The sequence below is a fragment of the Dromaius novaehollandiae genome, chromosome 6 (assembly GCF_036370855.1).
Source record: "Dromaius novaehollandiae isolate bDroNov1 chromosome 6, bDroNov1.hap1, whole genome shotgun sequence".
In the NCBI taxonomy this organism is placed as follows: Eukaryota; Metazoa; Chordata; class Aves; order Casuariiformes; family Dromaiidae; genus Dromaius; species Dromaius novaehollandiae.
The window spans coordinates 9,507,629-9,524,675 of record NC_088103.1 but is presented as its reverse complement, the minus strand read 5'-3'; the positions used below and the strand labels follow the sequence as shown (position 1 = coordinate 9,524,675).

The 17,047-nt window shown below is 52.4% G+C and overlaps 1 protein-coding gene across 1 annotated transcript; it reads left to right on the top strand.

Annotated features, from left to right (window-relative positions):
• The first annotated feature begins 26 nt into the window (after nt 1-26).
• LOC112985892 (microsomal triglyceride transfer protein large subunit-like) lies at nt 27-16,195 on the top strand. Its single transcript, XM_026104836.2, has 18 exons — nt 27-545; nt 1,778-1,959; nt 2,240-2,383; nt 2,828-2,935; nt 3,833-3,949; nt 4,896-5,035; nt 5,653-5,806; nt 6,509-6,666; nt 7,474-7,639; nt 7,944-8,051; nt 8,189-8,401; nt 8,536-8,750; nt 9,688-9,785; nt 10,916-11,037; nt 11,180-11,398; nt 11,755-11,879; nt 12,191-12,361; nt 13,497-16,195. The coding sequence occupies exons 1-18, from the start codon at nt 479-481 to the stop codon at nt 13,642-13,644; spliced, it is 2,655 nt and encodes an 884-aa protein (XP_025960621.2). The 5' UTR covers nt 27-478; the 3' UTR covers nt 13,645-16,195.
• The last annotated feature ends 852 nt before the right edge of the window (nt 16,196-17,047 follow it).

Here is a 17,047-nt window from a genome sequence, read left to right as displayed (position 1 = left end):
GCTCGAAAGAGGAGGGAAGGCTGCTGCCCTTCCTTTCATCGCCTTCTGGGCCATTTCTTTTAAAGGCAACCACTTCTTTCACTTTCCCTTGGCGGAGGGGGCGGGCAGCTGGGACCAGACGGTTTGCTAAGGGACAGAGCCACTTTCTGAGCGATCCCCTCCCACCCCAAGGAAATTCAGCAGGCCCCGCTGCTGCCTTTTCTCCACCCAGAAATGCTTCTGGCAGCTCTTTTTTGCAACTTTCCCCCTCGCCCGTCTTTGGCATAAATCAGCCGATTCCCAACCCCTTCTGCTGGGGCTGCTGCGGGCCGGTGCAAAGGATTATTTGCTTTTCTGTGGGTGTGTTAACACAGGCATAGGAAGAAGATCGGGCGCAGTCACCTGACGCCGCACATCTTGCCCGTTTTTGTCGTATAATCTCTCTCCCACCCACTTCCTTCCCCGGTTCCCGCTCTCCGCTGGCCTCTCAGCCCCCACCATGAACCCGCAGGTGGTTTCGGGATGCATTTGCCTGCTTTGCCTGTCCTGGGGGAGCACAGCGCAAGGTAAGAGGCTTTGCACCCTGGTTCCCGCAGCGGCCCGGGCTGCTCGTCCCCCGCGCACGCAGCCCTGGGGCCACCTCCGCGAGGGAAGTGCAGGGCCACCGCTCTGCCTTCCGGCCACCAAGACCTAGCGCGGAGGCTGCCCTGCTCCCGGGCTCGGGGACGGGTCGGGGTGGTCGCATTTTCGGGACCCCGAGAAGTGCTCTCCGGGGGTGAGCAAAGCTGGGGCTTTGCAGACCGCGCGCGGCGCAGAAGTGTGGGAACAATCCTAATTCGCAGAGGGAAACCCAAGGGGGTGAGCTGGACTTTCACTTCTCCTGACTGCATCAAATGCAGATCTTTTTCCCTTCCTGGAGAAAGCGATAATTTTCCAGAGGGATTTTAAAGCCTAGTTTGAAAGTTATACTAAAAGTAGCCACACTCTAAACCGTTTCGGAAGCCCAGGTAGAGCATCGGATTGGGAGGAGCATTTCAAGTGACCCTAGAAATTGGCCAGCTCCCCCAGTTCTGTTTGCATATGAACAAGGAAATGACTGCAAATAATTCAAGGCAAATAAGAGTAAAGCAAAGAGGAGTTTTGATCTAACGCTGCCCCAGTGACTTCACTTAACCATATCACAAGGCCAGTGATATAATTAAGGGTGAGCAGTTCTGACACAGCTACTCTTCAAATGGGGGGGAAAAAGAGGGAAAAGGTGCGACATGAAGAATAGGACATGGCTCCTCTCTCAGCTAAACACACTAGTGTTGTCTCTATTAATGCAGAGCGCTGAAAGACCCTTCAGAACAACTCACCCATGTGTGGGCATGTTCAGGGGACTCCGCTTCAGGACTGAAATGTATTTCACGGGGACCTTCAAAAAGTCCCAAAGTCCCTGAGCAGGGCACCCACCCTGCGCATCCTTTCTAAGGCAGGCCTGGAAACCTGGCCAGGAATCAACTGCCACCCTGCAAATGCCCAAATATCCGCTAACCTGCCTTTATTACAGAAGTGGGTGTTGTCTGAAAGAAGTATTTGTCTACTGTAACCTGAGTAAAACCAAAACCAAACTGCAGGCACAAATATTTTTGCAGGATAACCTTCTCATATTCTTCCATGTCAGTCCTACCTAGCGCTTGGTGAAAAATGACACTTTCAGAAGGCAAAGCAGTGCAGTCTGCAAGTATTTCAGGAAGCAGAGGGACCAAGAACCACCGATGCATGCCAGGACTTCGATGTTTGCCTCTTTCCCTAGGGAATCTGCAGCCGCTTTCATTCCAGCCCGGGATCCTGTATCAGTACCGCTATTCCCTGGACGTCCAGCTAGATTATGTGTCCAGGCTGTCCCTGCAGGGAAGCTGGCTGAAGGCTGAAGCTTTGGTTCAGGTGCACCGACTCTGGAGGGATCAAGCAGGGGAAGAGCTTCTCCAGGTGCAGGTACGGGAGGTTGCCAAAGGGTTATTAGTGCTTCTCATATCAGACCTTTTTTTTTTTTTTTTTTTTTTTTAATAATGAATGGTAAATCCACTGCAGCTCAATAGGCCTCATATAAGTAGTGGGGTTTTATTCCCTTACCCCCTTCCATTTTGAACCCAAGCAATATGAAAAATGAGCTCTGTGACAAAGGGCATTACCTGCAGGTTAGATGCACAGCAGCTATGGGGAACCTGGCAGCACGCGTCCTGTCGTTGCTTTCTTCTCTCTTCCTCCATCGTAGATCCGAGACCTAAAAGCCCAACATGCACCAGAGCAGAAGAGGAGTCAGGACAGCGCTGGAGACCCATCCGCGGAGATTGCACTGAGCGAGGAGACCCAAGCAGAGCTCCAGCAGCCGGTTTTCATCTCCTGGAACAGCGGGAAGGTGAGCTGGAAACTCCTGCGCCCACCCGTGCTCCCCGCGAACTGACCAGAGTCACAAACACAAGAACGTACGGTCTCCCAGAGCCCAGCATGACCCAGATGCTCCAAACTGCGTCAGTGCTGCAGACTCAGGAGAAGCTCCAGCACCCCTCTTTTAGCAGTGCCTAGGCCTTAATCTTAGGATGGGACCTCCTTTCTGACCTTCCTCTCTCCTAAAGTTTGGGAAAATTGGAAAGCTTTGCTTAAAAACAGATAGAAGATCTGCAGGCACAAATCCACAAAGTCAAGCCTGCGCTATTTAGGGATATAACCTTTCTTGCAAAATCTCCAGGTGTCTGCAGGGTTTCCGGTACCGCTTAGGCTGCAGGGGAAGACACCTTCCAGCAGAGAAGGCAACAGAGAGAGCCTGCTGCCACACAGCCAGACACCAGTTTTATCCTTCTAGGTCAAAGCCTTCTACGGAAATGAAGCAGAAAGTCCCCTGATCTCAAATCTGAAACGAGGCCTCATCAGTCTGCTCCAGGTCCAGCCCCATCCTGGCACAGCAGTGGAGGTAGGTGCTGAGCTGGGGTTAGTTCGGAGGACAAATCCTGCAGGAAAGCCGGGCCTGGAAACCACGCTGCAGCAGTAAAGCCAGCCCTGAAGCAGAGCTAGCCCAAGATTTTCAGCAGAAGAGGCAAAATTCAGGATTAACGTACCTGGGTTTGCTGCTCTGGTTGCCCCTGGGGTGTGAATGAAGATGACTGTTGGAAAGGACACTCCAGGGCAGGAGGTGCTGTGCAAACACCCTCACTGCTCCTGCCAAAAAGGGCTTGTGAGAACAAACTAAAAATATATATATATAAATAGATAGATAGATGATTTTCAGGAACAGGCCCTCTTAGAAAATCATTATCCCCTGGGCAAAAGGAAGAGCAGAGGAAAAAAAAAATATCTACAAGGCATTTTGCTCAGTGGGAGTCACTTCACACAGCCCATCCAGCAGTCAGCAAACGGCAGGGAAATCCCTCTCTTCGGAGTTGAACTATTCAGAAGTGAATTTTGAACCAAACCAAATAACCTCAAAACTGTAGGCTCAGGAGTCCAGGCACAAAGGTGCTGCCGCTGGTTTAGCCTGAAAAGGCAATGAGGCTAACATCCTTCCCAACTGGATTTTGGGATATTAAACGCCCCATTGGGGCAGTTACTTGATTTACATATGCAATCTGATGCCGTAGCCATACTAGCAGCTATGAGCAGATAATTGGACACAGACTTCAAACTTCACAGCCTCAGGACCAGATTTGCAAAATACAGCCCCGTTCCTAGCTTCTCGATGATTTTTGTATTTACTGGGTTTGTCTTTTACTGCGTCTGCTCTCTACACAGATCATTTTCTTCAGGCTCTCACAAGCTGTAATGACAGCCGCTCACCATTCGCCGTGATTTCTTACACTTAATTTTGTTTCAGGAGGATGTTTCTGGGAGCTGTCAAGTCACGTATGCCGTTTCCAACGACTCAGCCATAAAGACAAAAGATCTCCTTAGCTGCACGAAGCCGAAATTTGGGTTTTCCTCCGTAAACAAGGCAAGTCCATTGCTCTCGTGGTGGTGGTAGGACTCAGCTGGTGACTGTCGAGTATACTGGGGTCTTCCTCAAATCTTACTATGGGTGGTCTTTGAGTCCCTGGCCCGAGTGACCCACTTATAGCTGGAAGCAGCCTTCTGCCCCAGTCCCTAAGGGGTCTCCAAGCCTGCTGCCAGCCAGCTCCCCCCCAGCACTCCCAGATGCAGCCCCAGGTGCTCCGATAACATCCCCTGCAGCTATCAGCCCTCTGCACACCAGGGCTGAGAGATGAAGCAGAGGCAAGGGGTGAAGTCCAGCGTGTGCGTCACTTCTTTCGGAAGGAGGAAGACGGAAAAAAGCAGAGAGCTTCCCCAAGGTCACTGCGCAGCATAGCAAAAAAGCCAAGCATTTTTGGCATAAGTTCATCGGTGATTATTTTTGCTTAGCTGTCTCTTTTGCTTGGAGAAAGTCCTTGCAAATGCTCATTGGGACAAGGCAGGTTTTCTTTGCAGGTGGTACCTCTTCCCACGCGAGACACTCGTGCCGGGGCAGCTGCATAGCTAGTGCTGCCAAATGGACCCAAAGGAGGGTACTGCTTTGTGAGGAACTCACCTGCAGCTTGCACGGCTTCTAGCCAGCAGCCTCAGAAAGCAGGAGCATCTCCTCCCTTCAGCAGACCCTCCCGGCTCCGCTTCCCCTGTTGTCTGCTGTAGCTGAGCCGCAGTGACACGATGAAATAAATGTAATAGAAGAGAGTATCCACATGGTGTCACCAGTCTTCCTCCACATGTCAGGCCGGGCACCAGAGCACCTGCGCGTCGTGGTCCTCACCAAGGGCGGCCGTCTCCCAGGAGGGTCCTTCCTCGTTTTCCCTTCCTACAGTTGAAGATGAAGGGGGAGACAGGAAGCGAGAAAAGGGAAATCAAAGGAGAAAGAGTTGATCTTTTCTTTTTTTTTTTAATCAAAGATTTTTGGAGTCCAGTGGCAACCCACCAGCAAAAGTCTGTACTTGGTGAAGGACAACCTCATCCAGTCAGTGCTCGCAGAGGAAAGCCACGTTGTGTCTCTGAGCCTGAGGTCCACCACTGGTGTCAAAATCAACTCGAGGTGAGTGATGACCCTGGGCAGCTGCCTAAATCGGACAGCCCAGCGCGGGATGACCATCCATCCGTTGAAGATGGAAGCTCTTCGTTGCTTTCATGCCGGCTCAGCCAGCACAGCCTGACGCAGGCAGCCAGGAGATGCAGCAGCACAACAGCTAGGCACACGGCGCACAGAAATCAGCTTAGTGACAGGACCCGTCTGACTGCTTTCCCCCCATAGCTGGCCGTTTCCCTGCATCCCGTCCCATGGAATCCATCCCCTGAACCAGAAATTTCCTCTGGAGAGAGGAGCCGCAAGGGGATGTGCAGCTCGTGGGAGCATGCAGGCACAGTGGGAACCAAAAGAGGTCCAGAGGCCCTTGGGAAACCTCACTGCGTGGAGACTAGAGACCCACTGCTTTAGTCAAGTGAGCTGTCATCAGCCTGGGGAAGAAAAAGGCTGCAGGACACGTCTGCAAATCTGTCTCCAAGAGCTTCCCCTTCTCTTCCTTTGTGCCTCGGCCTGCCCAGAATATCTCCTCTCCCTCTGTATATCTTCCTTCTCCAAACCTGCATGCATCCAACCAGCCTCTGAGCAAAGGAGGGTGCAAATGATGTTCCCATTTGCTTCTCCCTCCACAGGCAACAGCTTGAGCTCGTGTCTTCTTCCACGCCGGGTCCAGCAGAGGTGCCCGGACAAAACCTCGAGGACGCGCTGGCTGGCACGGAGGGAGAGCACCGGCCCCTGGGCATGGCCTGCCTGCACTACCGGAGGGTCTGCACCCACTGCCCTTCGGTCAGTGCCACCGAACAGCCCCAAAACACACCTCCTGCTTCTCTCCCAGCTGGGCGCCCAGACACCCACAACACAGGCAGGAGATGGCTTCCAGGCTGGCTTCTTGCCTAGACTAAGAGAGAGAGCCCATCTTCAGCCTGAGCTGTTACTTCTCTCCTGAAGAGCTGTGCCTAACGTTGCTACAAGCTGTGGAAGGGAGACCTCTCTCCCTGAGACACAGCTGCATTTCTGTGAGGGGAGAAGTAACCAGAGGCACAGCTGGTATGTCTAGTCAGGGTTAAGCTCGTCATAGGGCTGAGATCAGGAAATATTTCCTCCACCCCCACCCTGCAGGTCAGGTTGGCAAGGACGAATGGGGGATTATTTCTGCCTCCAAGTATTCTCCAGGCATTTTCCTTAGGGAAGCTGGAATCGAAGTGCCTTATGGACATTGGCGATGCCCTCAGTTTCTCCTGCATGTTACAGATTTGCTTTTTGGCTCCTGTACAGCAAGACGTCAGTGGTGGGAGTGGGAGAGCGTAGCAGTTGTTCTGTGGCCCCCTCTATTTGGGGGCAATTGCATGGCCTGGATGCAGTGTCCCTACAGCTCCCTGCACTCCGAAGTATTTACTTACTGTAAACGTTGTCCCACGTTTCAGGATCCCGGGGAGCAAGGCTAAATCGCACATGACGCTTGTAACAAAACAAACCTTGCCTTTGCAGCTCAAAACCTATCTGAAGACTTTTGACAGCCAGAAGGTCAAAATGGACATCGCCAAGGTGTCAACAACGTGGCAGTTCCATAGGTTCATCCACATGCTGCACGGAGCAAAGAAGAAAGATATCCTGCAGCTGCTGAGGAAAGCTCCGAGGGAGATGGTGTAAGACTCCCAGTCCCTCTCTTGCCCCCGATGGCTCTATACCAGTAAATGGCACGTAGGACCCTGGGATGTAGGGCCATTTCTGGATATGCTGGTCCATAAACCGTACCTAGCCCAGGCAGCTGTGCAGGAGCTTTCCCAGCTTATCCTCAGTAGTGCAAACGGCCTCCTGTTTTTCCCTCCGTGCCTGTTCTTTGCAACCACCATACAGCCTGTTTTCGCCGAGCAGTGGGCTTTGGAGCAGAGCAAATGCTCCAGCAAGGCTTTGGGAAATATCGGCGGAGGCTTGGCCTTTACAGAACACGCAGCCACGGCCCTGTCATCCATCCCCTGCGAGTGTGAACGCCGGGGCCGGGCTCCTGTCTGCAGCAAAATGCTAGGTGTGACCAAGTTCAGAGCAAAGCTCACGGCTGTGATACGCACAGATAATACCAGCTCGGCAGCCAGTGCTAATGAGCTTGTCTTTAAAGAAAGTTCTTTGCAAAAGTCCTGACCTCTTAGGTTTTTTAACCTGTCAGTTGAAACTTCAGGGTGCTTTTAAGTAGGAAAAAGCAAATGAAAGTGGGATTATCTTTAGCAGCTTTAGAAAGGCTGGGGGTCACATTCGGCCCCGCTGGAGGTGCACGCAGTCCCCGCATCCCTCAAAGGACTCAACCTTTGCTCGCTTGCCTTGGCCTGGGGAAGGGGAGCCAAGGTCCTCTGCAAGGGCCAAGGCTGGGGCAAGGTCACCGATCCCAGCAGCACCACACTAGGCGCCTTGTTTCTCCTCCGCCTCGGACTGCTCTGACCATCCCTCTCTCGCTGCAGCCCCTTCTTCGTCGAGGCAGCAGTGGCCGCCCAGTCAGCGGCATCCTTGGCAGCTCTCTCCAGCTTTCTGGATTTCGGCAAGACCCCCAGGTCTCTGCTGGAGAAGTTTCTCTACGCGGCGGCCTTCTCCCCCCGGCCTTCAAAGGAGCTTCTCAGCCTGGTGTTAGTAAGTAGAGGCATTTCTCTCCCTCCCTCACGGTCCCGGGCACTGAGTGGCTTTAACTGGACACCAGCAATGGGAGCAAATGCATTCAGCAGAAAGTCCTTTATATCAGTGTATTACAGATATTAAAAGCTTAATTACCTACTGTGAAAATCGGCATTTTATCTGATCAGACCTCCTTCAAGGCTGGTAAGAGCTAGTCCTTCTTACTTCTTTAGTAAACACTGAGATAATAGCTAAAGCCTACGCCTTCTCTCTCTTTTTTCCGTTTCCCTTCTTTTCCTTCAACCCCTTTTCCTCCTCCCAGGACAAGCTCCGAGGGAAGCGGTTAGCACTGGAGGTCCGGGAGACAGGGATAATTGTCATAGGCTCTCTCGTTAGCAAATTGTGCCGGCAGAAGCTGTGCGGATCACAGGTGGGTTCCCCGACAAACCTCCGTGCTCTGGTTTTTTAGCCTTGCCATCCCTCCTCTTCCTCTGAGGCTGCCTGAAACATATCCTGCACTTCATCCTCCTCCTCCTCTGCTTCTGCCCTCTTGCAAAACCAAACCAGGAGGTGGAGCGCGGAGCAGAAACCATCCTGCAGGGACTAGGGAACGCCAAGGAGGAGTCAGAGGTGGTTCTTCACCTGATGGCCCTGAGGAACGCCTTGCTGCCCGAAAGCATCCCTACCCTCCTGCGTTACACCGAGGAAGGCCCCGCTGCGGTCACGGCTGCAGCAGTCGCTGCCCTGCAGAGGTTCCCCACACAACACGTCTCCAGCGAGGTATGAAACGAAGCTTCCCGGTTAAACTGGGACACGATGGCTGGGGATGCAGAGCACAGCCCGAAAGACTTGACCACCACCGTTTGCACGTCATCGGGCATAACACCATAGCTTTAACTGTGTTCTCGCATCAGGTGAAGAGAGCAATGAGGAGGATTTTCCACGAGAAGAGGAAGAGCTATGAAAAAACATGCCGCCTGGCTGCTGCAGAAATCCTCTTAGACCACGAGCCTTTGCCCATGGATGTCATCAACATCCTACTGGCCACCACGGAGATGGAAACAGAACTGGCAACGCTTCTGCGGCTGAAGATCCAGAACAGTTTGCGTGCTGAACACCACCCAGCAAGGTGGGTCAGGAAAGAAAAGTCGCATTTCCCCCCCCCCCCCCCCCCCCAGTCAGGCTACATCATCTTTTTCCTCCTCTACACCCCAGCTGTGGCTTTTGAACTGCCCGCCCCTCAGAGCTGGGTCAACATCAGGTCTGGCAGCACCGCGCAGCAACGCTGCATCAGTGCCAGGGCTGCCTGGTAGTTCCCAGCAGTGGGAGGAAGACGACTGCACGGCTGCTAAGGCAGGTGCTGCCAAGCGAGCCCAAACCCGGCACCCCTCCTCGGCCGGTCCCGCAGCACAGCAGCGCCCGGGCTCGGTGCTTCAGCAGGAGCCCAGCAGCAGAGTCCTTGGAGGCCAAAGCTCTGCCTTGCAGCACCGCGCACAACTTGTAACTCGCTTAATCTTTCTGTGTGCACAAAACAAACCGAGCACAAAAGTTTCCGAGCGAGGCAGAAGCTTCCCAAAAACATTTCAATGGTTTATTCTGATAAACCAGAGCAGAGAGAGATTCCAGCATGGTCCTAGTCTGCTCGTTTCCTTTTTGCTCACATTTGTCTGGGCAGTCAGGAATTCAGAGAAATACCTGCAGAAATCAAGCCAGTTATACGTATTCACATCTAGCGGGATTTACAGGGGACTTCCACCCCATAAGCATTCACACAGTTGCTCCGAATGCTCCTTTGGGGATCATTGCCTTGTAAAATAGGAACAAAAAGCACTCCACAAATCAGCGTGCCCTGTGACACGCTTGCTTCAGCCAAGCGGCACAAGGAGTTGGGAGGCTGCATTTTTTCCTGCAGTTTTTAAATTCTCATTTCCTCCTTTTCTTTGTACAGCTTTCTTTAACAACCACTAACGTTTTTTGGTGATGAATTTGGCTTATATTGAATTCTGACTGCAAATTCCCATTCCCTCCTTCCTAGTCCTCATACACCTTTTCCTTCTTGTTTCCAGGGAGATAGTGAAGGAAGTCATGAGAGACCCACGGATAAATAACTACAACTACTTCTCGAAAGCTGGCGTCTCCTCTGCCTTCTCAGGACCCCTGACAGGTGACAGGGGACACGGACAACACTGTTCCCCTTCCCCTCGAAAGGCCCAGCGGGTGCCTCTGGGTTACAGAAATCCCCCAAAACCTAGTCCGAGATTTCTGAGCATCTCCCACAAGCACCTTTAGAGTCCAAGAGCAGGTGTCACGCCTACATATTCATACTCTCTCCTCATACATATACGCCTTCCTCTGGCTTCCTCGCAACCTCCCGCTTTCAGCGGAACATGAGCTGGGCCACATACTTTCCCCAAATCCTGCTCATTTGGGAGAGGAATTTCATCTGAAGGTGAAACCAGTGGTAGCGTGTGGGAGGGAGTTTCTGTGCTTTCCCTGATAAGTCGGTTCCTTAGGTATTTTTAATAAGTGATTCAAAGCAGAGAATCCTTGGGCTGGGATAAAAAAACCATCAAACTTCAGAGACACTGCAATTAATGCCTGCTAGATATCTGCTTAAATCTTCACCTGTCAGCTCTCACTTCTAACCCTCTTCAAATCATCTTTTTCTAGCCTTGAATTTATAAAACTCTGTTTAGGGGGGGTGCAGAAGCAAAGTAACCAACATCCATAAGAAAAATACAGCAATGCTAAATCCTCCAAGTACTGTAAGAATGGAAAAAGATGGTGCAGAGAAGCTTTTCCCTCTGAATATTTTAGCTTTGTCAGATGTTTTATTGCTAATATATTTATCCACCCTGAGCATAAACGCAAGAGCCCTACAGGACTAGCAACACAATCTCTTGAGTAGGCTTAAACATTACCAAGGAGCTCTCAGGAGCCTGCTTTGAGACACCCCCAGTGGCCCCCCCGCTTTCCACAGTAAACCTGGATGAGCTTTTTACAAGCACTCACCTGCTCTGCCAAGCTCTAGCTCCATTGCACCAGGCACAGGGAAAGCCATACGCATCAGCCAGGTTGCCTGTGGTCACGCCAGGATCTGCAGCTCTCAGCCAGTGCCTCCCGCAGCTGCCCGGGGGCTTTTTGCTATCTGGTCAGTGTTGCTCCCCTGCAGCTGTTATCCGAGCATTTGTGATTCATTGTGGTCCTGTGACTCATTCCCAAAAAGCCATGTGTCACATCCCGCCGCGATGGCTGCAGTGCGGACCTCTTCACGGGCACCTCTCTGTCTTTCAGTCACCCAGGACCTGCTTTCCACCTTCGGGCTGGAGCTGCTGTTCACGGAGGGTGGATTCCTGAGGAAGTGCCTCTCCGACTTCTCGCTGCTCGGCCGCGGCCATCGGCTTCACCTGGCTCAGGTGTGCTGCCCGGAGACTGGCCAGGTGCTGGCCACGCAAAGGGGTTCAACAAGTGTAGCATCGCAAGTAGCATCGCGGTGCATCGAACCAGCTCTCTGGCTTTGCTCCGTGCAGCTTACACGGCTCTGTCGCTGTGTTTTAGGTCGCTCTTGAAGCACGAGGGATGGAGTCTATGCTGGGAGAAAACACCCTGGAAGAAGAGGAGCTCATGGCTGGGATGTCTGCCACTTTCTTCGACGTTCAGTTTCGGCCAGTCGTGTTCTTCCAGGGATATGCAGACTTGATGGCCAAGGTCCTCTCAAGCAGTGGAGGACCCACAAGGCTGGTCAGAGGGAATCTCCTGCTGGTGGACCATCACCAGGTAACGGGTGGAGGGACAACCTGCCTCTGCCCGCTCTGGCTGCGAGAGTGGGCCATGGATGTCAAAGCGTAGTGAGTCCCCATACGTGAAGTGCGCTGGGTCGTGCCCTGTTATTCACCGTGGACCCAAATCTGAGAGAGAGATGGCACTGCCAAAGGCCTTTTAGGGTTGGTAGAGCAGCTGGGTGGCTGTGCTCTGCCACGGGACGCCCATGGCTCTAGTTCCCACCACGCAAACCCAGCCAGGGGGATTAGACTAGACAGTCCCAGTAACCTCACATCATTTCCTTTATCAGCATCTCGGCCAAGAGCTGTGTGTCCAGCCTCAGAGCAAGTACTGCCTTTTCCATCTCACAGGTCATCCCGCTACAGTCTGGTCTACAAGTGGTGGTCAAACTCCAGGGTGGGCTTGGACTTGACATCTCAGCCGACATGGACGTGAGCGTATGGGAGCAGGAACTGAAAAGCAGCATCAGCACGAGGTCAGTGGATGGGAAATGGTTTGGCTCTGGGAATGCAGGCTACCCAGGAGGGTCTTAACACCCTGCGCGAGGGTTGCCCATCTTAGACAGCCTTGCAACTGTCCCCGTGTCCTTCTCCCACTGTGTCCAGCCAAGCCTGTGCTCAGGGAGAGCGAAGGTGTGGGTGGGGAGCTGGTGGGCAGTGATTACATGCTTCCTTTCCACAGGCAGACTTAAAATTGAGGTGATCGTGGGCTTGCGGAGCGCCGTTGCAGGGTGCCCAGGCACAGCTCGTTGCCCAGTGACCAGACCTGTGCTCCTTGCTCTTGCAGGGGAAGTCTAGCCATCGATTTCCAGACAGAAGTGGACGCCCCTTTCTTCCAAGCCACCATGAGAAGCCAGACTGAGGTGGAGACCTCGATCCACTTTGACACGGTCCTGCGGTTTTCTGAGCGCCCTGTGCTGGTGTGTCTGCAGCTGAGAGAGGACCAGGTCCCATACAGGTAAGCTCCAGAGCTCTGGTGAAGGACACTGCCAGGGCTTCAGGCCCAGGGATTGGGGATGCCGCCTCGCCGCGCAGTAGCTCTGCACCGGTGTCACCCTCACGTCCCGATCCAGCAGGCATCCGAGCTCCTCCCTGGGCTGAGGTCGTACCTGTCCCTGGCTCCGAACGCAGGAACAGCAGCTCCGGCGGCACGCAGTTAAAGCCAGGGAGGAGGAGCTGCGCAGGAGAGAGGGGGTTTTAAAAGCCCATTTTCCTCTTCCCAAGGAGGAGCTGATTGCTTAGTACCTTGCCTATAGAGAAGGATAACAGTGTCCATGCCCAGAATTTAATTTAAGCAAGCCCAAGTTAGTCCTCATAACGGGATGTGAGGGGAAGGCTAACAGAGGTCTCAGACAGCCCCAGGCAAAGAGCTGAACTAAAGAGCATCAAGATTAACCAAATCTTCTCCCCAGAAAACCACTAGGCTGTTTTCTACAGCATTAAGGTAATAAACTGCTTTACGCAGGAACCATTTATCCTTCTGCTAATAATAATCTCCTGACCCCAGATGTAGCAGCACTGCTTTCTTGCACTCTGCTGGGTATCTTTCAGAGGGGCCAATACAATCTATCGGTCTCGGACAGCCTTTACTGTAGGTGTCCAGGGCACAAAGATCAAGTAAGGAGCACGGGTACCTCGGACAGACAGATCCCACTCATTCTCCCATACTCTTCCCAATAAGAGCTTCTCCATTTCAGCCCATGGCTAGGAGTGAGACGATACCCAAAACATCTCTTATTTCTTCCCCACCTAAAAAGCAACGTGGTTCTACCTACTGTGGAAACCCCACAGGATTCAACCATGTTATAAATGAAACCAGCAGTGAAATTTCCCTTTTTGAAGTTCCAACAAAAGACCTGGGACTTCTTGGGAGAGGAGAGAATTAACATTTCCACGCTTGTTGAGCGGGGTGGGCCAAAACCGGGAGGGAGGCTGGGGAAGGACTGGGCAAGTTCATGGTGAGGTGGGTGGAAAGGCCATGCCCAGACCATGAAGTCTTCTGGAAATAGAAAGCCCCGAGTGTGAATACGCTGGTGTGGGAGATGGATGCGGTCCACCAGCACAGCCTCCTGACCAGTCTGCTCTGCCCACAGAGAGATCTTCACTGTTTCCAAGTCCGCTGGGAGCCAAGTCAGCACTAGGCGAAAAGGCCGGCGGGGCACCGTGCCTGGGCGGGAGTTTGCCCTGCACAGAGCCAACTCCGAGGTGTGCAACCTCCTGCTGACGGCGGACGAAAAATAGGGGAATCGGCGCGCTTCAGGCCTGGGTTACAGCTCCCCTCCTGCCGCGCGTCCCCGCTCTTCAGCGTGAGCTGCCGAGGGCCCTGCTGCATTCCTACACAGCCATCTTTCACTGACAATAGTAAAAAAAAAAACAAAAAAAAAAAAGGAAAATGCTGAAACTAGGGCGTAAGAAGAGTCCATGAGAGAAACCGCTACCAAACAGCAAGGAGCACCCCACTGCTCTGGGCCAGGGCTTGAGGATCTAGGCCTGCCCCAAGACCCCATAGGTTCGTCAGCCTGAACTCTTCCTCTTCACGGAGAAGGGCTGTCTGGAAGTCCAAATGGTCTTGTTTAAAAGCAACAACAAAAAACCCTGCCTTTTGTAAATGAATGAGTTTCAGAGAGCCCAAGAGCGCGTTCTGCAAGCTGGTACCCCAAGCACTGCCTTATTTCCTCCCCGCTTGTCAAAGCGGTCAGGAGGGAGCACATCTGCAGCTGGCAGGGAAAGGTTCCCCAGGGAGAAGGTGAATCCCCCCTCCTTTAATGCATGGTTTTGTGGCTGCCAGAGTCCGGGGAGGTGGAAATTTTCATTTCTGGAGGAGGTGCAGGTTTCTTGTTTTTGTGTTTTAATGCAACCACAGAGACGTTCGCCCCAGAACAATCCTCAGGGAGAGGGATAGAGCAGCAAGACAAAATGCTGCATAACCTGTTGGCAATTACAGTATGTTCTTTCCAGCATAATTGAAGGTGTTTGCATTTATTTGCACAAGAAGGCAACTCAGCCCCCTCACAGCTTGTTGCCACCGTCTTATTCCCGCGGGCGATTTGCACTCTGTTGCCAGGGATATGGCAGATGTCACGTCAGGCAGCAAGGATGAGGCCGGGAGGGGAACAGCTCACGTTTCAGAGAGGTCAGAGTCACACTTGGTGCAAGGAGAAGCAGCAAGGCAGAGGAACGCGGCCCACAGCGCTCAGGAAAAGTTGGACAAAAAGGACTGAAAACGAAAGCAAGGTTAAAACGGAGCAGGGGAAAGTCTACCCTGTGGCAAGAGACCGTCCTTAAGAGCACGGAGCAGCAGTCTCGATCCTCCTTTTAAAAAAAGCAAGAACTGTAGCGAAGATGGGGCTAAAAGTGGGAAAAGATGCTGAAGACCCACCAGCTGCTGCTGAAGGGTGGAAGGAGACAGTCTGGAGTGGGGACTGGCTGAAGGAAAAGGGAAGAGACACCGATGCACCCAAGGCATTAAACCATCCCATCACACCTCCGCATACCTTCTCCTAATGCTGATCCTCGGAGACTGCTTCTGGCTCCTGTTCCGGTGCCTGCGCTTGCATTTTTTCCCCCTACATTTTGCCCCCCTAAGAAAGGCTAAGGAAGGGCTACAAGGACCAGCTGAGGTCATGAAAAACACCATGCAATGAAAAACTGCAAGAGCACAAACATTTTAGTTTGCAAGGACTGGACTTAAAAGGTGTCTTGATTATTGGGACTCTCAGCATGGGGTGAAGACACTGGAAGTAGAGAAATCACTATTGTAACAGAGGTAGCACACAGAGCTGGATCTGAACTCAGCAGCGCTCAGTCGGGAAACAACACTATTTCAAACCGTGGGCCCAGGCTGCCAAGACGTTTGGAAAACTCTGCATCCCTTGGGTATTTTTTTCTGAGTTGTTGTTAGCTCAGTCCACATCACCAGGGCCAAATGCAGGTATCAGTTGCTGTGGGGGGCAAAACATCGTGCTGGACTGAAGTGATCCTTTCTGGATTTAAGAATCTGTCAAGGCAAGTTTGGCCAAGGTAGTACAAGGCCGTTACTTCAGGTAATCATCCTTCAGCGCGGACATTAGTCAACCAAAACTGGAAAAGCTAAAGTGAGGGGCTCACACCTCCACCCCCTCCCTTTTTGCTCTTCACAGAAGCCAGTAAATCTTAGTAGACATATATATTTTGCTTATGCGTACAGATTTAAAATTCATATACTGAGGGACGGCTTCTGCCTAGAGGCTCCTCTTCTTTTTGATCCAAAGTTTACATATTAAAGGAGAAGCCTCTGGTCTCTCTTATCGCCTGAACAGCAGTTCCCCTTCTCTTTCAAAGGAGGCAGCGGTTGCAGATAAGATCGCCTCAACCCTGCGTGCAGAAGGCAGCGTTCCACCAACAAAGAGATACAGCAGCTCCCCGTTCCTGCTTGTATTTGGGCACTTTTGGTGACAACTTATGAAAATTACAATTAACTCCAAGTAAATATTGTTCTGCTGTTTTGAATTCTCCTCTCAAATCGGACTTTTATCGGCCACAAAAGCCGAACGTCCCTTCAGCACCGGAGGGAGGCTTGCAAGGAAAAGCTGTATTTTTTCATCCCTTTCTGATAACAGTGCCTTTGAAATATTTCTATTTTTTTTGTATTAGAAAACATGCTTTTTATAAATATTGTCAAAATTGTGAACATGATGCAAATGCAGCACAGGGTCTCCTGATTTTTGGAGAGGAAACTTGGTTGCTTTTTCATCTGGAGACGCTAATTCTGAGTGTTTTGATTACGTGCAGAAATAAATGAGATGTATTTTTATATTTTCTCTGTTCGTTAGCCTTTCTGGACATAAAACTGGGATGAAGAGAAAAGCAGAGGGCAGCTCCTGCAGCGCAGGCATTTCCAACAAGAAGAGCATGGCCAAACCCAGCTGTATGTAATGCTGCTCCCCAGGAACCTGATTTCTAGGTCTGCATTCAGGGTGCTGCAGATACCTGTGGCTAAAGGCCCCGCTGGGGCTACCAGGCAGGAGCAGCTCGCCCCCAAACCCTGGCGTGCTCCGGCACGGATGGCCTGCTGCCCCGCGAGCAGGCTCCCGTGGGGCTGCCGACGCTGGCTTATCCGCTCCTTCCAATTGCTGCGAGGGTACTGGAGACCGTCCAAGGCACTGCTTAAAATCAGGGCTTCCCCTGCCCCAAGGCTTCGCTGGTTACGGGGCGATCTCGCCCAGAGCGGCCCTCAAGGACGCCCAGCAGCTGCCCGGGCGCTTGCCCTCGGGTCCGAACAGGAGGATCCCTGCGCGACCGTGGGAGGAGCGGCCCCTATCTCCCTTGTTGCGCTTCTCGCCCAGCTCTGCCAGCAGCCTGGGGAGGACTGCTCGACCCGAAACCTCCCTCCGTTAGGTGCAAAACGGCCTCAGCACCTTGCTCCTCGGCCAAAGCCAGGAGAAGGGGTGGGCTGCCAGCAGCCCAGCTGCTGTTTCGGACCATTTGCAGAAGTCTCTCCCCCGCCTCAGTTTCCTTTGCCTTTCTGGTGGATAAGGAGATCTATAGAGGCAGATTTGTCATTCGGCTGGGGTTTGCATTGCCCAGCCTAAATCAGAAAACGCCACCCTTAACCCTTGGGATGGGGGGAGAGTAACATTGCCGAGCGGTGAGCAGACTGCTCGCT